At 46.7% G+C, this 23,398-nt stretch overlaps 1 protein-coding gene and 1 pseudogene across 1 annotated transcript; both read right to left on the bottom strand.

Moving 5' to 3' along the window:
- Nucleotides 1-7,336: 7,336 nt before the first annotated feature.
- On the bottom strand, nt 7,337-9,068 carry LOC139232750 (large ribosomal subunit protein eL20 pseudogene; annotated as a pseudogene).
- Nucleotides 9,069-11,385: 2,317 nt separating this feature from the next.
- rnf224 (ring finger protein 224) lies at nt 11,386-11,940 on the bottom strand. Its single transcript, XM_070863254.1, has one exon. The coding sequence runs from the start codon at nt 11,938-11,940 to the stop codon at nt 11,386-11,388; it is 555 nt and encodes a 184-aa protein (XP_070719355.1).
- Nucleotides 11,941-23,398: the final 11,458 nt, after the last annotated feature.

Here is a 23,398-nt window from a genome sequence, read left to right as displayed (position 1 = left end):
TATTAGGCGGGAAACTGTGTTGAGGAAATTGATGGGATTGAAGGCTGATAAATCCCCAAGGCCTGATTGTCTGCATCCCAGAGTACTTAGGGAAGTGGCCCTAGAAATAGTGGATGCATTGGTGATCATTGGTGATCATTTTCCAACAGACTATCGACTCTGGAGCAGTTCCTATGGACTGGAGAGTAGCTAATGTAACACCGCTTTTTAAAAAAGGAGGGAGAGAGAAAACAGGTAACTATAGACCGGTTAGCCTGACATTAGTAGTGGGGAAAATGTTGGAATCAATTATTAAGAATGAAATAGCAGCGCATTTGCAGAGCAGTGACAGGATTGGTCCAAGTCAGCATGGATTTATAAAATGGAAATCATGCTTGACAAATCTTCTGGAATTTTTTGAGGATGTAACTAGTAGAGTGGACAAGGGAGAACCAGTGGATGTGCTGTATTTGGACTTTCAAAAGGCCTTTGACAAGGTCCCACATAAGAGATTGATGTGCAAAATCAAAGCACATGGTATTAGGGGTAATGTACTGGCGTGGATAGAGAATTGGTTAGCAGACAGGAAGCAGAGAGTCGGGATAAACGGGTCTTTTTTGGAATGGGAGGCAGTGACTAGTGGAGTGCTGCAGGGATCAGTGCTGGGACCCCAGCTCTTTACAATATATATTAATGATTTGGATGAAGGAATTGAGTGCAATATCTCCAAGTTTGCAGATGACACTAAACTGGGTGGCGGTGTGAGCTGCGAGGAGGATGCTAGGAGGCTGCAGGGTGATTTAGACAGGTTAGGTGAGTGGGCAAATGCATGGCAGATGCAGTATAAGGTGGATAAATGTGAGGTTATCCACTTTGGTGGCAAAAACACGAAGGCAGAATATTATCTGAATGGCGACAGATTAAGAAAAGGGGAGGTGCAACGAGACCTGGGTGTCATGGTACATCAGTCATTGAAAGTTGGCATGCAGGTACAGCAGGCGGTGAAGAAGGCAAATGGCATGTTGGCCTTCATAGCTAGGAGATTTGAGTATAGGAGCAGGGAGGTCTTACTGCAATTGTACAGGGCCTTGGTGAGGCCTCACCTGGAATATTGTGTTCAGTTTTGGTCTCCTAATCTGAGGAAGGACGTTCTTGCTATAGAGGGAGTGCAACGAAGGTTCACCAGACTGATTCCAGGGATGGCTGGACTGACATATGAGGAGAGACTGGATCAACTGGGCCTTTATACACTGGAGTTTAGAAGGATGAGAGAGGATCTCATAGAAACGGGACGGGACAGGTTAGATGCGGGAAGAATGTTCCCGATGTTGGAGAAGTCCTGAACCAGGGGACACAGTCTTAGGATAAGGGGTAGGCCATTTAGGACTGAGATGAGGAGAAACTTCTTCATGCAGAGAGTTGTTAACCTGTGGAATTCCCTGCTGCAGAGAGTTGTTGATGCCAGTTCATTGGATATATTCAAGAGGGAGTTAGATATGGCTCTTACGGCTAAAGGGATCAAGGGGTATGGAGAGAAAGCAGGAAAGGGGTACTGAGGGAATGATCAGCCATGATCTTATTGAATGGTGGTGCAGGCTCGAAGGGCCAAATGGCCTACTCCTGCACCTATTTTCTATATTTCTATATTTCGATGTTGAACTGCCGGAATACCACTGCTGCATGCTCCCGCGGTTTTCTGCTCTTCAATCTCGGCGGTGGCGGAGCGTTGCGATAGCGGGTGGGAATGGGCGACGGCCCAAAACTCGGCGATCGAACTTACTAAAGGCAAGCAGAACCACTGTACAAAAAGCTTTTCTGCACATGAGCGGCCATTCTTCTGCGATTTCGGGGTCAAGGCTGACCCTGCACATGCGCAGAGAAGACTGAGACAGCACTGGACAGCTTCAAACTGCAGAGATGGGTGGATGTCAGTGAGAGAGCGGCTGTGAGAGGATTTTGAGGAGTACATTCAGTATATTGAGTACAGTTACTATTATTTGATAATATAATATAATTGATAATATAATATAACTAATAATAATTATAACAATAATACATATTGTTTTTAAATAATAAATAATTATTTAAATTCAAATATATATATATAAATAAATATCAAGAACATGGAACATCAAACCATGGAAGTGGAGAGGGAGGTAGGTGGGAGGAAGAGGGCCACTCATTTCTCAGAAGAAGCTCAGGAGTCATTGGGCAAAGTGGAGGCCCGTTGGAATCAGTTAACCCGGGGTGGGCGAGGGAAACCGTCACCGTTCGTGTATCAGCGGTTATGGCGAGAGATCGCTGAGGCGGTGTCCTCCGTCGTGCCCATGATGCAGGGGCCGAACCAGTGCCGCAAATGGTGGAATGACATCGTTGGGTCTGCGAGAGTAAGTACTAACTTTTATTATGCTTTGACGAATTACTCTTAAGTGCCACATTTTATTATGTTGTAAAGCTTGGTGACATTTGTTATTACCCATCATTGATCTGATATTGTGTTAGTCCTCTCTAGTTTCACGTGTTCATCATGCAACACTTGCGTGCTAACAGAACTTACATGGTGCACTCGTTGACAAAAAGACTGGGGACAGTTAATTGGGGATGTGTATGTATGTGAGTGTTCTGTATTAATAGCTGTCAAATTAGTTCACACATATTTTTAGTCACCTTTGCAGAAAAAATTAACCGGTAATAGGGTGGAGCTATGCAAAACGGAAGGTGGTCCATCGAAGACTGTTCCTCTGACTGACCTCGAGGAACGCTCTGCAGCCCTGACGGGAGCACATGATCGCACCACCACATGTGTTGGTGCCGAACCAGTTCTCCCGGAGGGTAAGTCTGCATAATACCTGGACTGTACTGCGGTCATGTAATTCAATGTTATGGTAATATAATGTAGAATGAAATGTAATGCTGGGAGCAAGAAATGTTGTTAGTTGTGACATGATTTATTGATTGATCACACTCTGCCACTTGGAAAGCAAACTGTTTGGGACTTAAGTTTTGTTATGTGATGTACTTTCTCTATACTTTGCTTATGATAGTTTCTTGTAATGATTCGCCACATAAGCCTGCGCAAAGTGAATTGCTCTGATGTTACCTCTGACCCCTCCCCTCCCCTGTCACCAACCATTAATATTGGCCCAGAAATCCAGGTTTCTCCTTCCTGCAGGCATTCGACTGGATTCTAGAAAAAAGAAGCGCACCTACCTAAAGCTGCTGCGTCCACGCGAGTTCCCGGTCCTGAGGCCTCCCCTGACCGTGCGTCGCAGCGCGTGCACCTCAGGACTTGTGCAGGCCTGGAGCTGGAGTCACATGGCTCTGGACAACCAATCAGGTAAAGCATATTCTCATTCATAATAATGGGCACTCCGTAAGTTGGAGTTCCCATTATAATGAATGAGAAACAGCTCCCAAAGCACACATAACCAATAATAAAAGATAGAAAAAGTGCACAACATATTTTTATTAATTTAAATTAAAGTTATTTATGTATTTAAAAAATATTTTTTTTTCTGATTTTTTAAAAAGTTTTTTTTATTATGTTTTAAAATAAACTTACTGTAGTGGGGAAGGTTTTTAACAATAAAATGTGTTTTTTAAATTTTATTTTACAATATTTTTGTGTGTTTTAACACTCTTATGCCTGTAAATGTAGGCTATGCGCCTGTTTTTATCAGGCGCAAGAGTTTTGAGGACATTTGCTCCAGCTTGACAGATAGGAAAAGCTGGTTTTCAGCGCATGCGCATTGTGCGCTGAAAACCGGCTTTTGCGATGTCTTCCCGGGTCCGTAGAAACTCCGTACGGACCCAGGGAGGCCGAAATTTCAGGGCAGTTATGTTTTTACAGTTGCACAGGTGGAGCCACCTGCCCCTCCCACAGAGGAGTCATTACAGGGAAGAACAAATGAAGAGATGGTGGAAGAGATGGAGGAGATGGTGCTGTAGGAGCTGGAGGGGACCACGCCTCAGAGCGTTGTAAAGGTGCTAGTGCAGGAGGAAGGAAGGGTGGCAGGACTTAAAGGGCCCTTTCTACCAGCGGCCACCTGTTCCTCGTCGGACACCGACCCCCGTGGTGAATCCGCGGCGGCTGATCCACCAAAGTGGGAACGCTGCGAGACAGGCAGTTGCGAGCCTGGACATGGTGGAACTGTCCAGGATGAGTATCGACTTGATTCGAGAACTCCTCCAGGCCATTGCTAGGTTGTCTGAAAACATCGCGGCTTTAGCAGCCCGTCAATCGGTGGACATGCCGGAGCTGATTGCCGCGGTGACGGAAAACACCCAGACCGCCAATGCAAAGCGGCAATCGACGGTCGTGGGATATGGCACTGCACCCCAAGGTGCAGTACCAGCAATGGTGGCAGCACCTGACCGTCGGGAGGAACTAGTTTCTTCCGACTTTGAAGATGGATCCTCAGCACCTCCATCTTCTCCAGAACCCCCACACATAGCGCTGCCATTGTCGGCCCCCCCTCAGCAGTCACGCTCGAGGTGCTCTACTGCACGACGTACTGATCCCAACGTGGGCAGGGCCAGAGGTACTGTTAGTGGGAGGAGGAGGAGGGGGTCAGGGCCAAGGGTCAGGGGGGATTGGGGTGTTGGGAAAGGTGGCCACAGGTAGAATTGTGGGAGGATGCGGGGCTGTTTTGAGTGTTGTTTATACTATTGTTGATGTTGCTGTTGTTCAGAACGTTTTCTTTTGTAAAAAAAATTTCATTCACAACAATTATGTTATTTTATTACATTGTTAAAGTTTCATACAAATGACAAGTTTTATATAAAATTTTATTCAACTAAATCATTCTTGTACTGTGTCTCACTCACTTCTGGGAAGGGAAAAATATGTCCCATGTGACAATTTTTAGGAAATATATCTTTAAATGTATGATTGCCTGTGTCCCTTGTAAACTCATCGTGGATGATCCAGACCCAACTGACTGGGGTTTTCTTCAGTCTTGTGAACACCCGTAACTGGCTAAGCCACTCACATTGCAACAGCTCTACAACCCTTTTTGGGGGGAACAAATAAACGTTAGATCAAGTGCCTCCCGATCTGGGGGACACTCCAGAGCAACTGCTCTACAAACCTTTGCGCATCCTCACAGGTACATTATAGTTGTGACGCCTGCTACGGTTGAATAGCCCTACACCACACTGTCAAGCCATGTGAAGAATGGTTTACTTGGATGAGGCCTCAGTGCGTGGACACAACCTCTCCCCCCTCCGACCCCCAACCTCCCAACCCCACTACAGCCAGCATCAGTTAAGGGGAGGGGGGAAAATTTCCTGCAAATAATTCATGTTCAGCAATGAATAGCTCAGTGAGCTGACTCCAATGGCTTTTTCCTGAGTGGTGTTACATATGTCACAAAATCCCTTTCCTGCCACCCACAAAATCAGCCCCTCGGCATGTTACACAGGTACTGGTCAGTTACTCCAGTCAAACAGATGCAAAACATCTGCAATCGAATTGGGCTTATTTTTTAAATAATGTTGCGATTGAGAGCGTCTGTTTCTGTGGACCCAGGAATACACCAGGCAGCATCGCTCAGCAAACTCCGAGTTCAGTGTGTCTCTGAATTGACGGCAGCTAGCGAGACATGGTGTGAGATCGGTAGTGAGGCATCATTCCTCGCCAACCTGCATTCCTCAGTTTAAAAAAAAAGTTCAAGCAATAAAATGAACCACTCCTCTCCCTCTTTCCATCCCACTCACACATGTAACCGCTAATAAAATATTTCCTCGACGGTGATTGCTGCAACTGGCTTTAATTAGATCAGCCCAGGCATGGTTATAATCTCCAAAGATTACTTTATTACATGAAATGTGATAATAAATGCAGATTTTTTTTCTTAAGGCTAACGAGCATTAACGCATCCCAAGCTCAAAATGTTTGTATCAGCCTCTGCAAATGTTGCTTCCTCTCCATGCAAACTGCTCCAGTAACTGAAGTTGGCCCAGGAGCTTGATTGAAGTCCAGCTCATGATGTTGATGGAACAAAGGCTGAGGTTGCTCCTTGTCAGTCTAATTAAAAAATCTCTGGTTAGATTTAATGGGGAGCAAATGTTGTTGGGAAGGTGCGGGGGTATCTCCCCAGACTGTTATATCACCCGATAGGGAGATTGAAAAGGGGTGGCAGCCTATTTCCTTCTCTGGAAGTACTGCTTCTGCTTAGAGCTCTGATCCACAGCAGCCGTTCTGCACCTCACCCAAGTGGCTATCCCTTTGAGCCGAGCGAATTTTGGGCTATTGGGCTATGAATCATAGATTCAAATTTACAGCACGGAAGGAGGCCATCTTGGCCCATCATGGTTCATTCTCTGGTTCGCAACCAGTAACTGGTGGGATGCCGCAGGGATCAGTGCTAGGACCCCAACTAGTTACAATCTATATTAACGACTTGGAAGAAGGGACTGAGTGTAATGTAGCCAAGTTTGTGGATGATACAAAGATGGGAGGAAAAGCAATGTGTGAGGAGGACACAAAAAATCTGCAAAAGGCGAAGTGAGTGGGCAAAAATTTGGCAGATGGAGTATAATGTTGGAAAGTGTGAAGTCATGCACTTTGGCAGAAAAAAATCAAAGAGCAAGTTATTATTTAAATGGAGATTGTGAAGTGCCGCAGTACAGCGGGACCTGGGGGTACTTGTGCATGAAACACAAAAGGATAGTATGCAGGTACAGCAAGTGATCAGGAAGGCCAATGGTATCTTGGCCTTTATTGCAAAGGGGATGGAGTATAAAAGCAGGGAAGTATTGCTACAGCTACATAAGGTATTGGTGAGGCCACACCTGGAATACTGTGTGCAGTTTTGGTTTCCATATTTACGAAAGGAGGCAGTTTTGGAGGCAGTTCAGAGAAGGTTCACTAGGTTGATTCCGGGGATGAGGGGTTTGACTTATGAGGAAAGGTTGATTAGGTTGGACCTCTACTCATTGGAATTCAGCAGAATGAGAGGTGATCTTATCAAAACGTATAAGTTTATGAGGGGGCTTGACAAGGTGGATGCAGAGAGAATGTTTCCACTGATGGGGGAGACTAGAACTAGAGGGCATGATCTAGAATAAGGGGCTGCCCATTTAAAACAGAAATGAGGAGAAATTTCTTCTCTCAGAGGGTTGTAAATTTGTGGAATTCGCTGCCTCAGAGAGCTGTGGAAGCTGGGACATTGAATAAATTTAAGACAGAAATAGACAGTTTCTTAAACGATAAGGGGCTAAGGGATTATGAGGAGCGGGCGGGGAAGCGGAGCTGAGTCTATAATCAGATCAGCCATGATCTTATTGAATGGCAGAGCAGGCTCGAGGGGCCATGTGGCCTACTCCTGTTCCTATTTCTTACATTCTTACGTTCTTATGTCAACACCGGCCGACCAAGAACTATCCAGCCTAATCCCACTTTCCAGCTCTTGGCGCTATAGGTGTATTGCAGCCGAGCCTGATTAGGTGATCCAACAATATCAATGCATTTTAGAAGAAAGTATTTGGTCTCTTGATGCTGGCGACGCAGGATTCTGTGTGGCAGAGGGAAATTGATCTTGGAATCATAGATCAGTGAATGGGGGGGCTTCCCCTCAGGGAATGGTGGGCTCCCCCTCCGGGCCTTCACCCGTTCCCTGACCCCTGGGACCACCTGCTGACCTTTACTGTCTAGACTCAAACAGTCCCCAGTCCCGTGGGAGACAGAGACTTCAGAACGAGTGTGCGCCTCTCTCCGCTGCCGGCTGGACTATGGGGGGGGTCAGGTTCCTGGGGGGGGGGGGGGTACAGGGGTCACGTTCCCTATCTGAGGGCTGTCCGTCCTGTTCTCCTTCACCTGGTTGGCAGGAAGCTGGATCCTCTTCTGAATGAGGCCGAAATGTTCGATCTGATCAAAACCTGCCTCGACAGTGTGTTGGGACTGCCGCCCTCGGGATGGAGAAGACCAAGGACGAGACCAGTGCCGACGTGAAGGAGAGAGAGATAATGATCGAGGTTGTTTCGGCACTCATAGCGGAGTGGGCTTGATACTGGCCTTTGACCTATGGTGCCCGAGTTTAAAGGGAGCCTTACTCTGTACCTGTCCTGGGAATGTTTGATTGAACAGTGTAGATGGAGCTTTACTCTGTATCTAAAATCTAAAATCATAGCAGGCCAGCGACACTTGCTCGATGGAATCTCTTGTACCTTCATGATCTGAATGGAGTGAGCAGGAGCACGATGGCGAGCTGCCATGTCACGGTAGCACTGGGTGACAGCACCAGCAGTGGTCAGGTCCCTGTACTCCCTGTACATATTATGGGTTCCACCACGAAAGTCGTAACGCAGGGGATCCTGCAAATCTCCTGGGAGGACAGACGAACCAACATCAGCGTCCTCATCCAGGCTAACATCCCCAGCATTGAAGCACTAACCACACTCGATCAGCTTCGCTGGGCAGGCCACTTAGTTCGCATGCCAGGCACGAGACTCCCTAAGCAATTGCCCTACACGGAGCTCCTTCATGGCAAACAAGCCAACGGTGGGCAGCAGAAACATTACAAGGACACCCTCAAAACCTCCCTGGTGAAGTGCAACATCACCACTGACACTTGGGAGACCCTGGCCGAAGACCACCCTCGGAGCAGAAAGTGCATCCGGGAGGGCGTTGAATTCTTCGAATCTCAATGCTGTGAGCGTGAAAAGGTCAGGCGCAGGCAACGGAAGGAGCGTGCGGCAAATCAGTGCTACCCCACTTCCCCTGACGAATGTCTGTCCCACCTGTGACAGGGTCTGTGGCTCTTGTGTTGGACTGTTCAGCCACCAAAGAACTCACTTTAGTAGTGGAAGCAAGTCTTCCTCGATTCCAAGGAACTGCTTATGATGATGACATAGTGCAGCCAAATACCAAAGTTCTTCACTTCTTCTGGTGACTTCTCAAAAGCCTGTCCACAATCGATAACTTCGCCGGCAGACTTTTTCAGTTTCTTCATCAAAGAAATGAAGTACCAGAATCAAGACTTGGCAACGATGTGATTTGGAGCAAAGCTGCACATCCGATACAGAGCAGGGCCGGCCAGGCAAGGCCCAATCACCTTGTATTCCCTGAGGGTGCCCGAAGCCTTCATGTCACCTCTCGCCCGCCTGCCACCCAAAAGAGTGCGTGCCCATCCATGCATCAGTGTGTCCAGCAGGGGTCATTGGACCGTGATCAGGAGCTCAAACTCTGATTTCCATACTCTTCTCCCAGACTGGGGCTGTTGAGGCCAATTCCAAAGACATCAGTTTCACCTCAATTAGCTAACTTGACACATACTGAGAATTAAACCTGATCTAGTTGTTTTAACCCACTAATCAGTCACTGCGTTTATATATATTTAAAAAAACTTCTCCTCTCCCCTCTGGCGCTTTGGGCAATACTTAATCATGCATAATGACCTGCTCCTGCACCTAATTTCTATAACGCTAGGCCCAAGTTAGGCCGATACTTTAAAAATGGCTGGTTGTGATCGGAGCGATAACGGGCGGTAGCGGGCCTTAAAATATACTTTTTGGTGGAAATTAGTGCTGGGGTGGGAATTTGGGGCGATTTCTGAGCGGCAAATGTGGGCGGGCGATTTGCAGCAATGCTGCCGGTAATCGTAGGCCGAAATTACCGCCAGCGATAATTGGGAGGTGAAATAGGCGGTACGGGGCAGTAATTTACATTTTTGATCAAAATGGGCGGTAACCGGGCGTTAAATGGGTGATCCTAGGGGAATTTCTAGCCCAGACCGGCATTTAGCCCCGATCTCTTGGGGGAGGGGCAGGGGTGGGGGGGAGGGGTCGAGTTGCAGGAATTGTCGTGAAGGAGAGTGGCCATATTGGGAGCTGAGGGTATTCTATCGATTAAAGCAGAGAGATACCAGAGACAGTCAATGCAGTCTCCCAGGTCCATCATACCTGGGAGCAAATGACCAAAGGGTTCTTATATCAGAAGTGCCAAAACAAATGTACTCACCTTTGTATATGTGCTGACTCTTCCTTCAGAGACGGTGTTGCTCCAATGTCAATTTCCTGCCCTGTACCCTCAAGGCGATGGTGTGCAGAGACCACTTACCCCTTCTCACAACAGGTGGCGGTAGGCACACTTGCAGATGGAATAACATTCCACGAAGCAGCTCAGGGTCCAGCTCACAAAGATTACTGCAAGCTGAAACACCATGCTAGCTCATTTTCAGAGTTCTGACCCCCGGGGGAAGCTGATTGAAGCATGACGTGCTGTTTGGGATGCTCATTAAAAATAAATAAATTTATAATTCTTGGCTATCATGTTGATATTTATGGTATATGTAGTTTTCAAATATTAGGGAGGCATTTACATCTCTCGCGTTCAGATATTCTCCACGCCACAGGATTTGCTAATCAACCATATTTAATACAATCATATCAAAGCTACAAACAGGCAGCTGATATTTACAGAACGTATAAAAGTGTTTACGTATCATTTTCCACAGCTCAGATAAAGAGTGTGAATCCAGGAACGGCATTTTTAGTACCATTGGGCCATAATTTGCTGTCAAAATAACAGTGAGGCTAATTATTTGTGCAAATGATGCAGCAATTTCAGGTGAGGGGCAGATGCGTGGTTAATCTCAAATACCCAGAAGTTGCTGTCCAAGTTGCGTCGCTCCTCCATTAGCTTTGCAACAATGCCACCTCACCGTCTGCCTCACCATTGAAATGCATTGAATGGTTTTAAGTTGCTGGATTTACACGGTAGATTCAAACTAAACTCCCCACAAAAGTTAATTCTTCTCCATTCCAATCAAACTACCCTTTTAATGTTAATTACTGCCACATCACCTCTCTGGCATTGAACATTCCTTCAGGTTTTAATTGTTGTTGGAAATTTTACAATTGTAAAATTAAAAAATATATATTTTTCCTCTCTGTCTCTTTTCTCTCTCTCTCTCAATCAATCTTTCTTTCCCTCTCTTTCTTCCTCTTTCTATACCTGATTTGGCTTTGAATTCGCCCACTGGAACTTACACTTGCTTTTCAGTCCATGCACTGTTAATTTCACAACCCTTCAATCTGATTGGTTAAATAGATGCACAGTTGCTTGTCCTGTTCACTCAGGTTCAAACATCTGCTTTGCCGTTATCAGCTCGCACTTTTAGCAACTTGCCGCGCAAAAAAATGGAAAACCTAGACGTGCAAGAGCAAGTCTAACTAACGGCAGACACCGTTAGATGCCCAGCCACAGCAAACTAATAAAATGTAGGGGCCCCAAACTGAACCTTTGATTGGAAAACTGTGTGAGGTCTATGTATACCCCATCAAGTGAATGTTCACCTGGCACACTGATGTCTGTTACTGATTGTCCAATAACCTTTAGTTGGGGGGAAAACCCACCCCTCTGTCTCCATGGGCAAAGCGAGAAGAGATTCTGAATAAAGTGCTTCATAGACCCTTGATGAGGCAGAGGGGGAAGAAGATGATGCCGAACAAAAGAAGAAATCCGCCCATTACCAGGAGACTGAGACAGCAGCAGTTACTGGAGAATATCCAATACCTGGACATGCGGGGTGTGTGCTGGACAGCCACCAGATGGGAAGGACTGGAGAGTTCGGGGTTGGGAGGGGGCAATAGTTCCAATGTCACCACGGTCGCGGTGTTGTCGGATTCATCCCTCTTCAGCCAGCAGAGCCGGGACCCCTCCAACCAAAGGTGCTGCGCGCTTTGCAGCCCCGGGGGGAAGATGGCCATCATCTCCAGGTGGGCGCTGAGCTTGGGGACTCCTCCCGGCGGGATGGAGACTGCAGTCCGGCACAGCGGGCAGGGGAAGGCCTGGCTCTGCTTCAGGAAGATGCAGATCCGCGCCAGGCATCCCATGCAGAAGGTGTGGCCGCAGGGCAGCAGCAACGGTGTCTTGGAGGCGTTGTCGTAGACCAGGTAACAGACCGGGCATTCGGGAATAGCTCTCTGCAGCCCCGTCCCCTCCCTCTCAACAGCCATGTGCTCAGTATTCAGCGGCAACCACTCGTTCCATGCTGCAGCCCTCAGCCAGGGAGCTCTACAAGGTCCAACTGCAAGTTCCAATAACGTTGGGAGGGTATTAAGTGAAATCCAGGCTGTCCACGCCACGAGGTTCTGAGCTGAAAGTCCCAATTTCTCTGTTATGGTCTATGTGAGCCTGGCGTTTCTCTCTCTGTAATAATCTGCTTCTTGTGAGAGGTAGGATGGATGCTCAGTTTGGCCACTCGCTTTGTGCTTGGCAGATATCTCCAGCTGTGAGAATCTCTCGCTCTTTCCCCAGGACCTCTCTCTCTCTCTCTGCTCTCTGCGAGTGTGTGTATGTTTGCTGCCCGTTTCTAAGCTGTCTTGTACTCTCTGTCCGCCTGGTTACCGCCTTCATTCATCAACCGCTCAGACCCAGTCTGGAGCGTCGGGCTCCTCCTTAGCAACTGGTCTTTTGGCTGAAGCGGCCAGGACTCGACTCCCCCACACGAGACAGCCCCTAAATCGGAGCCCGGTGAGAAGGCCAACACGATCTCGGCCCCAAACGGATCCCGGGGCCGAGGCAGGACTGTGGCACTGCACTGAAATAATCCAGGCAGCCTGGACTGAGAGTGTTAGGGGATGAAACAGTTTGAGAGAGGCATGGGGTGAGAGAGCCAAGGGGGAAAGAATGAATGGGTTTATTAACACCGCAGAACTGGAGACACCCACCTGCAGTATGTGAGAGATTCAAAAATCCATCACAAAAATCCAATGTATGCATATCCAAACTTCACTTAAAGAAAGAACTTGCATTTGTATAGCGCCTTTCACAACCCCAGTTTGTGGGCTCCCAGGCCGCCTGCAATTTCTGCGGTCTGGAAGAGTCCGTGTTCCACGTTTTTACTGAGTCTGTGAGGTTGCAGGCCCTCTTTCAATATTTGAAGGGGCTGCACCTCAAATTCTGGTTGCACTTCAGTCCCACACTCCTGATCTTTGGGCACCCTGTGCGGAGGGGAGCGGGCAGGTCGGAGGGCCTCCTCGTAGGACTGCTCCTGGACACGGCCAAGGGGGCTATCAGCCGGTCCAGGCAGCGGGCGGTCAAGGGGGTCGTTCAGCCTGACTGCCTGCCTCTCTTCCGTGGTTACATCCGAGCCAGGGTGTCCCTGGAGATGGAGCACGCGGGGTCCACCGGTACGCTCGCGGCCTTCCGCGAGAGGTGGGCGCCGGAGGGACTGGAGTGCATCATCACCCCCGGCAACAAAATTTTAATTTGATTTTATGTCTAAATGTTAATTTGTTTAATTTTCGGGTTTTAGTGCCCCCCCACCCCCCTTTTAGCCAGGGGTCCACTTGTATAATTTGTGTTTCAGTGTCCTCAAAAAAACTCCAAAAAACAAGGGTGCACTTGAAAAGTTTTTGGAGTGTGTCCCTTTAATCAGGGGGCACTTGATTACTGATTGCAACTAAAATAGTTGTATGCATGTATATTAAGGGTATGATTGAGATATGGCCATCACTGGCTATAAGATAGTGATGGCTAGGAGATAAATATTCCAGGTTATAAGGTCTTTAGCAAGGACAGAGACATTGGAAAAGGAAGGGGGAGGGGTGGGTTGCAATATTGTCGCCAGACACTATTACAGCATTAGAAAGAGGAGATATCAGTCAGGGTGGGCAGGCAGTAGAAACACTCTGGGTAGAATCGAGGAATAGAAAAGGATGTGAGATTTGGTGGGAGTTGTTTATAAACCTCCAGATAGCAGTGACAAAGTAGCAGGATACATAAATGTGGAGATCAGAGAAGCTTGTTGCAAAAACAGAGTAGTTATGATGGGACACTTTAATGTTCACATAGACTGGGAGAAGCAGAACAGCTTGTGTCCCAAAGGCAGTGAATTTCTTGAGAGTATTTGAGACAGTTTTCTGGAACAATATGTTCAGCAAGAGAAAAGGCCACCTTGGATTTAATTATGAGCAATGAGCCTGAATTAGTCAATAATCTAATAGTAAGGAAACACCGAGATAACAGTGATCATAATGTGATTCAATTCAATATTAGGTTTGGGAGGGAGAAGGGTGATTCACGAACAAAGGTTTTAAGAACATAAGAACATAAGAAATAGGAGCAGGATTAGGCCATTAGGCCCATCGAGCCTGCTCCGCTATTCAATAAGATCCTGGCTGATCTGATCATGGACTCAGTTCCACAACCCTGCCTGCTCTCCATAACCCTTTATTCCCTTATGTTATACTCATAATAAATGGTCAGACCGAGTACTGTGTGTAATAAGCAAGTGAGACCATAACTCCTTTATTGTAGTTTCAGAGTGCAGGTACCTCATGGGTGGCCTGCTTATATACTGTGCTCCCAAGGGATGCAGGGATCCCTTGGGATTCCCAACAGGTAGGCCCTCTGGTGGACAGGTGTGATGCAGGTTACAAGGGGTTAAATACATAACCACTCCCCCGTGAAGTCAACAATACACTTATTTACAAGATGAGACGATCTGGGGCTTTGCGCTCCCTTGTCGATCGTTTAGGTACAAATGCGGGTGTGGTTGGGTTGGTCAGTTCTTCATTGGGCTGTTAGGCAGCTGGCCTTGCCGGGCGGCTGGGGATGATGAGTTCTGTTTCGTGGTCAACCGTGATGTCAATTGCCACTTGTGTGTTGGAAGGTCAAAGTTGGTGGTGTCCTCTTCAGGTTGTTCGTAGCTGTTGGTGAACCGCAGTTTAATTTGGTCCAAGTGTTTTCTGTGCATTTGTCCATTGGTCAGTTTGACCTGAAATACCCTACTCTTTGGCTGTGACCGTGCCAGCGAGCCATTTGGGACCATGTCCATAATTGAGCACAAACACAGGATCATTGATCACAATATCGCGTGACAAGTTTTCGCGGTCATGGTACATACTTTGTTGATGCCGCTTGTCTTCCATGTGATCAGGATGGGTCAGAGAGAGCCTTGTTTTAAGCGCCCTTTTCATGAGGAGCTCGGCTGGGGGAATCCCGGTAAGTGAGTTGGGTCTGTTGTGGTAACTGAACAGTACTCGGGACAACTGGGTCTGCAGGGAGCCTTCCGACACGTGTTTCAAGCTTTGCTTGATGGTCTGAACTGCCCATTCTGCCTGGCCATTGGATGCGGGCTTAAACGGCGCAGATGAGACATGTTTGATCCCGTTGCGGGTCATGAATTCTTTGAATTCAGCACTGGTGAAGCACGGCCCATTGTCGCTGACTGGGACATCAGGCAGGCCATGCGTGGAAACATAGCTCGTAGACTTTCAATGGTGGCCATGGACGTACTTACAGACACTATTGCACATTCAATCCACTTTGAGTAAGCATCCACGACAACCAAAAACATTTTGCCTTAGGAATGGGCCCGCATAGTCTACATGGATCCTCGGCCACAGTTTGGATGGCCAGGACCACAAACTTAGCGGTGCCTCTCTGGGTGCATTGTTCAACTGAGAGCAAGTGTTGCACTGGCGCACACATGACTCTAAATCTGAGTCGATGCCCGGCCACCACGTGGGATCTGGCTATGGCTTTCATCATCACGATGCCTGGGTGGGTGTTGTGCAGTTCACAAATGAATGTATCTCTGCCTTTCTTGGGCAAGACTATGCGATTGCCCCACAAAAGACAGTCCACCTACACGGACAGCTCATCTTTGCATCTGTGGAATAGCTTAATTGCTTCCTGCATCTCCACTGTGACACTGGACCAGCTCCTATGGAGGACACAGTTTTTTACCAGTGACAGTAAAGGATCCTGGCTGGTCCAGGTCCTGATCTGGCAGGCTGTAACGGGCGAGTTCTCATTCTCAAATGCCTCCATGACCATGAGCAAGTCTGCTGGCTGTGCCATTTCCACCCCAGTGGTGAGCAATGGTAGCCGACTGAGAGCATCTGCGCAGTTCTCTGTGCCTGGTCTGTGGTGGATTACATAGCTGTATGCCGACAGCGTGAGCGCCCATCTTTGGATGTGGGCAGAGGCATTGGTATTAATCCCTTTGCTCTCTGAGAACAGCAATATGAGCGGCTTGTGGTCAGTTTCAAGCTCAAACTTGAGGCCAAACAAGTACTGGTGCATTTTTTTACCCCGTAAATGCACGCCAGAGCCTCTTTTTCAACCTGTAAGCCCTTTCGGCCTTGGACAAACTTCTGGATGCATATGCAACTGGTTGCAAAACTCCCGATTCATTAGCCTATTGTAACACACACCCGACCCCATATGACGACGCATCGCAAGCTAACACTAATCGTTTACATGGGTTATACAGAACAAGCAGTTTGTGAGAACACAGTAAATTTCTGGCTTTCTTAAAGGCAGCCTCTTGTGAATTCCTCCATACCCAGTCGTCTCCCTTGCACAGTAGCGCATGTAGGGGTTCTAGCAGGGTGCTTAACCCAGGTAGGAAATTACTGAAGTAGTTAAGAAGTCCCAGGAATGATCGCAGCTCTGTCACGTTCTGTGGTCGTGGCGTGTTCTTGATGGCCTCCGTCTTGGCGTTGGTGGGTCTGATGCCGTCTGCTGCGATTCTCCTTCCTAAGAATTCGACGTCCTGTGCCAGGAAAACACACTTCGAGCGTTTCAACCTGAGCCCCACACAATCGAAACGACTAAGAACCTCCTCCAGATTCTTCAAGTGCTCCATGGTGTCTCGACCTGTAACCAATACGTCGCCCTGGAAGACCATGTGCAAGGAACCAACTTTAGCAGGCTCACCATTCTCCGCTGGAAGATCGCTGCAGCTGACCGAATCCCGAACGGGCACCGGTTGTAAATAAACAGACCTTTGTATGTGTTGAAGCAGGTGAGGCATTTTGAAGACTGCTCCAACTCCTGCATCATGTAGGCTGAGATCAGGTCCAGCTTGGTGAATGTCTTCCCTCCAGCCAGGGTCGCAAAAAGATCATCTGCCTTGGGTAACGGGTACTGGTCCTGCAGCGAAAAACGGTTAATCGTTACTTTATAGTCCCCACAAATTCTAACCGTACCGTTCTCCTTGAGTACCGGGACAATCGGACTGGCCCAGTCGTTGAAATCCACCAGCGCGATGATGCCTTCACATTGCAGCCTGTTCAGCTCAATTTCCACTTTGTCACGCATCATGTACGCTACCACCCGAGCCTTGTGGTGGATGGGTCGCGTACCAGGAACCAAATGGATCTGCACTTTCGCCCCCGAGAAGCTTCCAATGCCTGGCTCAAATAACGAAGGGAATTTGCTTAGAACCTGGGTACATGCGATGTCGTCGACTGACGAGAGCGTTCGAATGTCGTCCCAGTTCCAGCGGATTTTCCCCAGCCAGCTTCTGCCAAACAACGTGGGGCCATCCCCTGGCACAATCCACAGCGGGAGTTCGTGTACTGCTCCATCACAGGAGACTGACTTCAGCACTGCCAATTACAGGGATTAGTTCCTTTGTGTAAGGTCATTAGTTTGGTGTGAATGGGGCTGAGCTTGGACCTGTGTGCTTTCTTCCCCCACAGCCTGTCGAAGACCGTTTTACTCATTATGGACTGACTTGTCCCATGTCCACCTCCATAGACACTGGAATACCGTTCAGTTCAACTTTCAACATTATTGGTGGGCATTTCGTCGTGAATGTGTGTAACCCATACACCTCTGCCTCCTCCGTTCGAGTCTCCAATTCCGTCTGATCCACTGCGGACCGATCTTCCTCTGCAACGTGGTGGTTTGCAGGATTTGCAGCTCGCCTGCACATTCGTTGGAGGTGTCCTATTGTTCTGCAACCATTGCACGCATAGTGCTTAAAGCAGCATTGATGGGACCGATGATCAGCCCCGCAGCGCCAACAGGGTGTTAACTTCCTCGCATTAACAGATGATGGCGGACTCTGGGTCAATTGAGGTTGGGCCACAGTAGCCAGCCTGTACGCTCTGTCCTGTACATTTCTGCTCAAAACCGACGTTACTTTGTGCACAGTACTGGCCGAAACTTCTTTGTTCTGCGAAATCTTCTTCTTCTTGTCACTGGTGGACATAAATGCCTGGGCTATCGTTATGGCTTTACTCAGATTCGGAGTTTCTACAGTCAACAGTTTGCGAAGGATTGTCTCATGTCCAATGCCCAGTACAAAAAGTCTGTGAGCATTTGTTCTAGGAATCCCTCAAACTCACAATGTCCTGCAAGGCGCCTTTGTTTGGCGACGTAGCTCACCACTCCCTGGCCCTCCGATCGTTGACACGTGTAGAACCGATATCTTGCCACCAAAACACTTTTCTTGAGATTTAGGTGCTCCCAGACTAGCGTACACAGTTCTTCATAGGATTTCTCTGGTTTTGCCGGGCCAGGAGATTCTTCATGAGGCCATAGGTTGTTGCCCCACAGACAGTTAGGAGGATCGCCCTTCTTTTGGTCGTGTTCTCATCCCCTTCCAGCTCGTTGGCTACGAAGTATTGGTCGAGTCTCTCCATGAAGGCCTCCCAATCGTCCCCTTCTGAGAACTTCTCCAGGATGCCGACTGTTCTTTACATTTTCGTGCGGTTGTTCGTTACCTCGTCGCCAATTGTTATACTCATAATCACTGGTCAGACCGAGTACTGTGTGTAATGAGCCAGTGTGACCTTAGCTCCTTTATTGTAGTTCCAGAGTGCAGATACCTTGTGGGTGGCCTGCTTATATACTGTGCTCCCAAAGGATGCTGGGATCCCTTGGCACTCTAACAGGTGGGCCCTCTGGTGGACAGGTGTGATGTAAGTTACAAGGGGTTAAATACATAACACGTTATTGCTCAAAAATCTGCCTATCTCTACCTTAAATATATTCAAAGACCCAGCCTCCACAGCTCTTTGGGGCAGAGAATTCCATAGATTTACAACTCTCTGAGAGAAGAAATTCCTCCTCATCTCAGTTTTAAATGGGCGACCCCTTATTCTGAGATTATGTCCCCTAGTTTTAGTTTCCCGTATGAGTGGAAATATCCTCTCTGCATCCACGTTGTTGAACCCCCTCATTATCTTATATGTTTCGATAAGGTCACCTCTCATTCTTCTGAACTCCAATGTGTATAGGCCCATCCTACTCAGCCAGTCTTCATAAGTCAACCCCCTCATCTCCGGAATCAACCTAGTGAACCTTCTCTGAACTGCTAACAATGCAAGTATATCCTTCCTTAAATACGGAGACCAAAACTGTACGCAGTACTCTAAGTGTGGCCTTACCAATACCCTGTATAGTTGTAACAGGACTTCTCTGCTTTTATATTCTATCCCCCTTGCAATAAAGGCCAACATTCCATTTGCCTTCATGATTACTTGCTGTACCTGCATACTAACTTTTTGTGTTTCATGCACAAGGACCCCCACATCCCTCTGTACTGGAACACTTTGCAATTTTTCTCCATTTAAATAATAATTTGCTTTTCTATTTTTACTGCCAAAGTGGATAACATCATATTTTCCCACATTATACTCCATCTGCCAAATTTTTGCCTACTCACTTAGCCTGTCTATATCCCTTTGCATATTTTCTGTGTCCTCCTCACAGTTTGCTTTCCCACCCATCTTTGTATCATCAGAAAACCTGGCTACATTACACTTGGTCCCTTCATCCAAGTCATTAATATAGATTATAAATTGTTGGGACCCCAGCACTGACTCCCGTGACACCCCACTAGTTACTGTTTGCCAACAAATGACCCATTTATCCCAACTCTCTGTTTTCTGTTAGTTAGCCAATCCTCTATCCATGCCAATATATTACCCCCTACCCCGTGAACTTTTATCTTGTGCAGTAACCTTTTATGTGGCATGTTATCGAATGCCTTCTGGAAATCCAAATACACCACATCCACTGGTCCCCCCCTTATCCACCTGCTTGTTGCATTCTCAAAGAACTCCAGCAAATTTGGCAAACATAATGTACCTTTCATAAAACCATGCTGACTCTGCTTGATTGAATTATGCTTTTCCAAATGTCTCATTACTGTTTCTTTAATAACGTACTCTAGCATTTTCCCAATGACAGATGTTAGGCTAACTGCTCTATAGTTTTCTGCATTTTATCTGCCTCCTTTTTTAAATAGGGGTGTTACATTTGCGGTTTTCCAATCCCCTGAGACCGCCCCAGAATCCAGGGAATTGTGGTAGATTACAACCAATGCATCCATTATCTCTGCAGCCACCTCTTTTAAGACCCTAGGATGTAAGCCATCAGGTCCAGGGGACTTGTCCGCCTTTTGTCCCATTATTTTACTGAGTACTACTTAATTAGTGATAGTGATTGTATTAATTTCCTCCCTCCCTATAGCCCCTTGATTATTCACTATTGGGATGTTTTTAGTGTCTTCTACCGTGTAGACTGATACAAAATATTCGTTCAACATCTCTGCCATTTCCCTGTTCTCCATTATTAATTCCCCAGTCTCATCTTCGAAGGGCCCAACATTTACTTTAGCCACTCTTTTCCTTTTTATGTACCTGTAGAAACTCTTACTATGTTTTCATATTTCGTGCTAGTTTACTCTCATATCTTCCCTCTCTTTATCATTTTTTTAGTTGCTCTTTGCTGGCTTTTAAAAATGTCCCTATCCTCTGGCCTCCCACTAGTCTTGGCCACATTGTATGTCCTTGTTTTCAATTTGATACCCTCCCTTATTTCCTTAGCTAGTTTTAAATTTAGATAAGCCTGACTTTGGAGGGATGAGGCAGAAATTGACCACAAAAGAGTGAGTAGAACTATTAATGGATAAAACTACAGATAAATGGTGTTAGGTGTTCAACAAGACCTATACATACCCCTAAAAGGCAGGCGCTTTACTTGTGTAATTCAACTACTTTGGTCAACAAGGGAAGAATAGATAGTACAAAACTGAAAGAAACAAAATCAAAGCACAGTAGAGATCCTGTGGACTGGGACAAATAAAGAACATAGAAACATAGAAACATAGAAACATAGAAAATAGATGCAGGAGTAGGCCATTCGGCCCTTCGAGCCTGCACCACCATTCAATCAGATCATGGCTGATCATTCCCTCAGTACCCCTTTCCTGCTTTCTCTCCATACCCCTTGATCCCTTTAGCCGTAAGGGCCATATCTAACTCCCTCTTGAATATAGCCAATGAACTGGCATCAACAATTCTCTGCGGTAGGGAATTCCACAGGTTAACAACTCTCTGAGTGAAGAAGTTTCTCCTCAGCTCAGTCCTAAATGGCTTATCCCTTATCCTTAAACTATGTCCCCTCGCTCTGGACTTCCCCAACATCGGGAGCATTCTTCCTGCATCTAACCTGTCCAATCCCGTCAGAATTTTATATGTTTCTATGAGATCCCCTCTCATCCTTCTAAACTCCAGTGAATACAGGCCCAGTCTCACCTCATATGTCAGTCCTGCCATCCCGGGAATCAATCTGGTGAACCTTCGCTGCACTCCCTCAATAGCAAGAACATCCTTCCTCAGATTAGGAGACCAAAACTGAACACAATATTCCAGGTGAGGCCTCACTAAGGCCCTGTACAACTGCAGTAAGACCTCCCTGCTCCTATACTCAAATCCCCTAGCTATGAATGCCAACATACCATTTGCCTTCTTCACTGCCTGCTGTATCTGCATGCCAACTTTCAATGACTGATGTACCATGACATCCAGGTCTCATTGCTCCTCCCCTTTTCCTAATCTGCCACCATTCAGATAATATTCTGCCTTCGTGTTTTTGCCACTAAAGTGGATAACCTCACATTTAGCCACATTATACTGCATCTGCCACTCGTTTGCCCACTCACCTAACCTGTCCAAGTCACCCTGATGCCTTTTAGCATCCTCCTCACAGCTCACACCGCCACCCAGCTTAGTGTCATCTGCAAACTTGGAGATATTACACTCAATTCCCTCATCCAAATCATCAATGTATATTGTAAATAACTGGGGCCCCAGCACTGAGCCCTGCGGCACCCCACTAGTCACTGCCTGCCATTCTGAAAAGGACCCATTTATCACGACTCTCTGCTTCCTGTCTGCCAACCAGTTCCCTATCCACGTCAATACATTACCCCCAATACCATGTGCTTCAATTTTGTACAACAATGTCTTGAGTGGGAACTTGTCAAAAACCTTTTCAAAGTCCAAATACACCACATCCACTGGTTCTCCCTTGTCCACTCTACCAGTTCCATCCTCAAAAAATTCTAGAAGATTTGTCAAGCAGGATTTCCCTTTCATAAATCCATGCTGACTTGGACCGATCCCATCACTGCTTTCCAAATGTGCTGCTATTTCATCTTTAATAATTGATTCCAACATTTTCCCCACTACTAACCGGTCTATAATTACCCGTTTTCTCTCTCCTTTTTTAAAAAAGTGGTGTTACATTAGCTACCCTCCAGTCCATAGGAACCAATCCAGAGTTGATGGACAGTTGGAAAATGATCACCAATGCGTCCACTATTTCTAGGACTATTTCCTTAAGTACTCTGGGATGCAGACTATCAGGCCCCGGGGATTTATCGGCCTTCAATCCCATCAATTTCCCTAACACAATTTCCCGCCTCATAAGGATTTCCTTCAGTTCCTCCTTCTCACTAGACCCTCGGTCCCTTAGTATTTCCGGAAGGTTATTTGTCTCTTCCTTCGTGAAGACAGAACCAAAATATTTGTTTAACTGGTCCGCCATCTTTATTCCCCATTATAAATTCAACCGAATCTGACTGCAAGGAACCTGTTTGTTTTCACTAATCTTTTTCTCTTCACATATCTATAGAAGCTTTTGCAGTCAGTTTTTATGTTCCCAGCAAGCTTCCTCTCATACTCTATTTTTCCCCTCCTAATTAAACCCTTTGTCCTCCTCTGCTGAATTATAAAATTCTCCTAGTCCTCAGATTTGCTGCTTTTTCTGGCCAATTTATATGCCTCTTCCTTGGTTTTAACACTATCCTTAATTTCCCTTGTTAGCCATGGTTGAGCCACCTTCCCCGTTTTATTTTTACTCCAGACAGGGATGTACAATTGTTGAAGTTCATCCATTTGATCTTTAAATGTTTGCCATTGCCTATCCACCGTCACCCCTTTAAGTATCATTTGCCAGTCTATTCTAGCCAATTCACGTCTCATACCATCGAAGTTACCTTTCCTTAAGTTCAGGACCCTAATCTCTGAATTAACTGTGTCACTCTCCATCTTAATAAAGAATTCTACCATATTATGGTCACTCTTCCCCAACGGGTCTCGCGCAACAAGATTGCTAATTAGTTCATTCTCATTACACATCACCCAGTCTGGGATGGCCAGCCCTCTAGTATGTCCTCGACATATTGGTCTAGAAAACCATCCCTAATACACTCCAGGAACTCCTCCTCCACCGCATTGCTACCAGTTTGGTTAGCCTAATCAATATGTAGATTAAAGTCGCCCATGATAACTGCTGTACCTTTATCCCTATTTTCTTGTTTGATGCTGTCCCCAACCTCACTACTACTGTTTGGTGTCTGTACACAACTCCCACTAGCGT

This window comes from Pristiophorus japonicus, chromosome 20 (assembly GCF_044704955.1).
Source record: "Pristiophorus japonicus isolate sPriJap1 chromosome 20, sPriJap1.hap1, whole genome shotgun sequence".
NCBI classification, from domain to species: Eukaryota; Metazoa; Chordata; class Chondrichthyes; family Pristiophoridae; genus Pristiophorus; species Pristiophorus japonicus.
The sequence above is the reverse complement of the archived record's forward strand: the minus strand, read 5'-3'. Positions and strand labels throughout refer to the sequence as shown.

Excerpts from the sequence above, each read along its gene's own strand:
- rnf224 (XM_070863254.1), bottom strand. The coding sequence starts at position 11,940 with ATGGCTGTTGAGAGGGAGGGGACGGGGCTGCAGAGAGCTATTCCCGAA.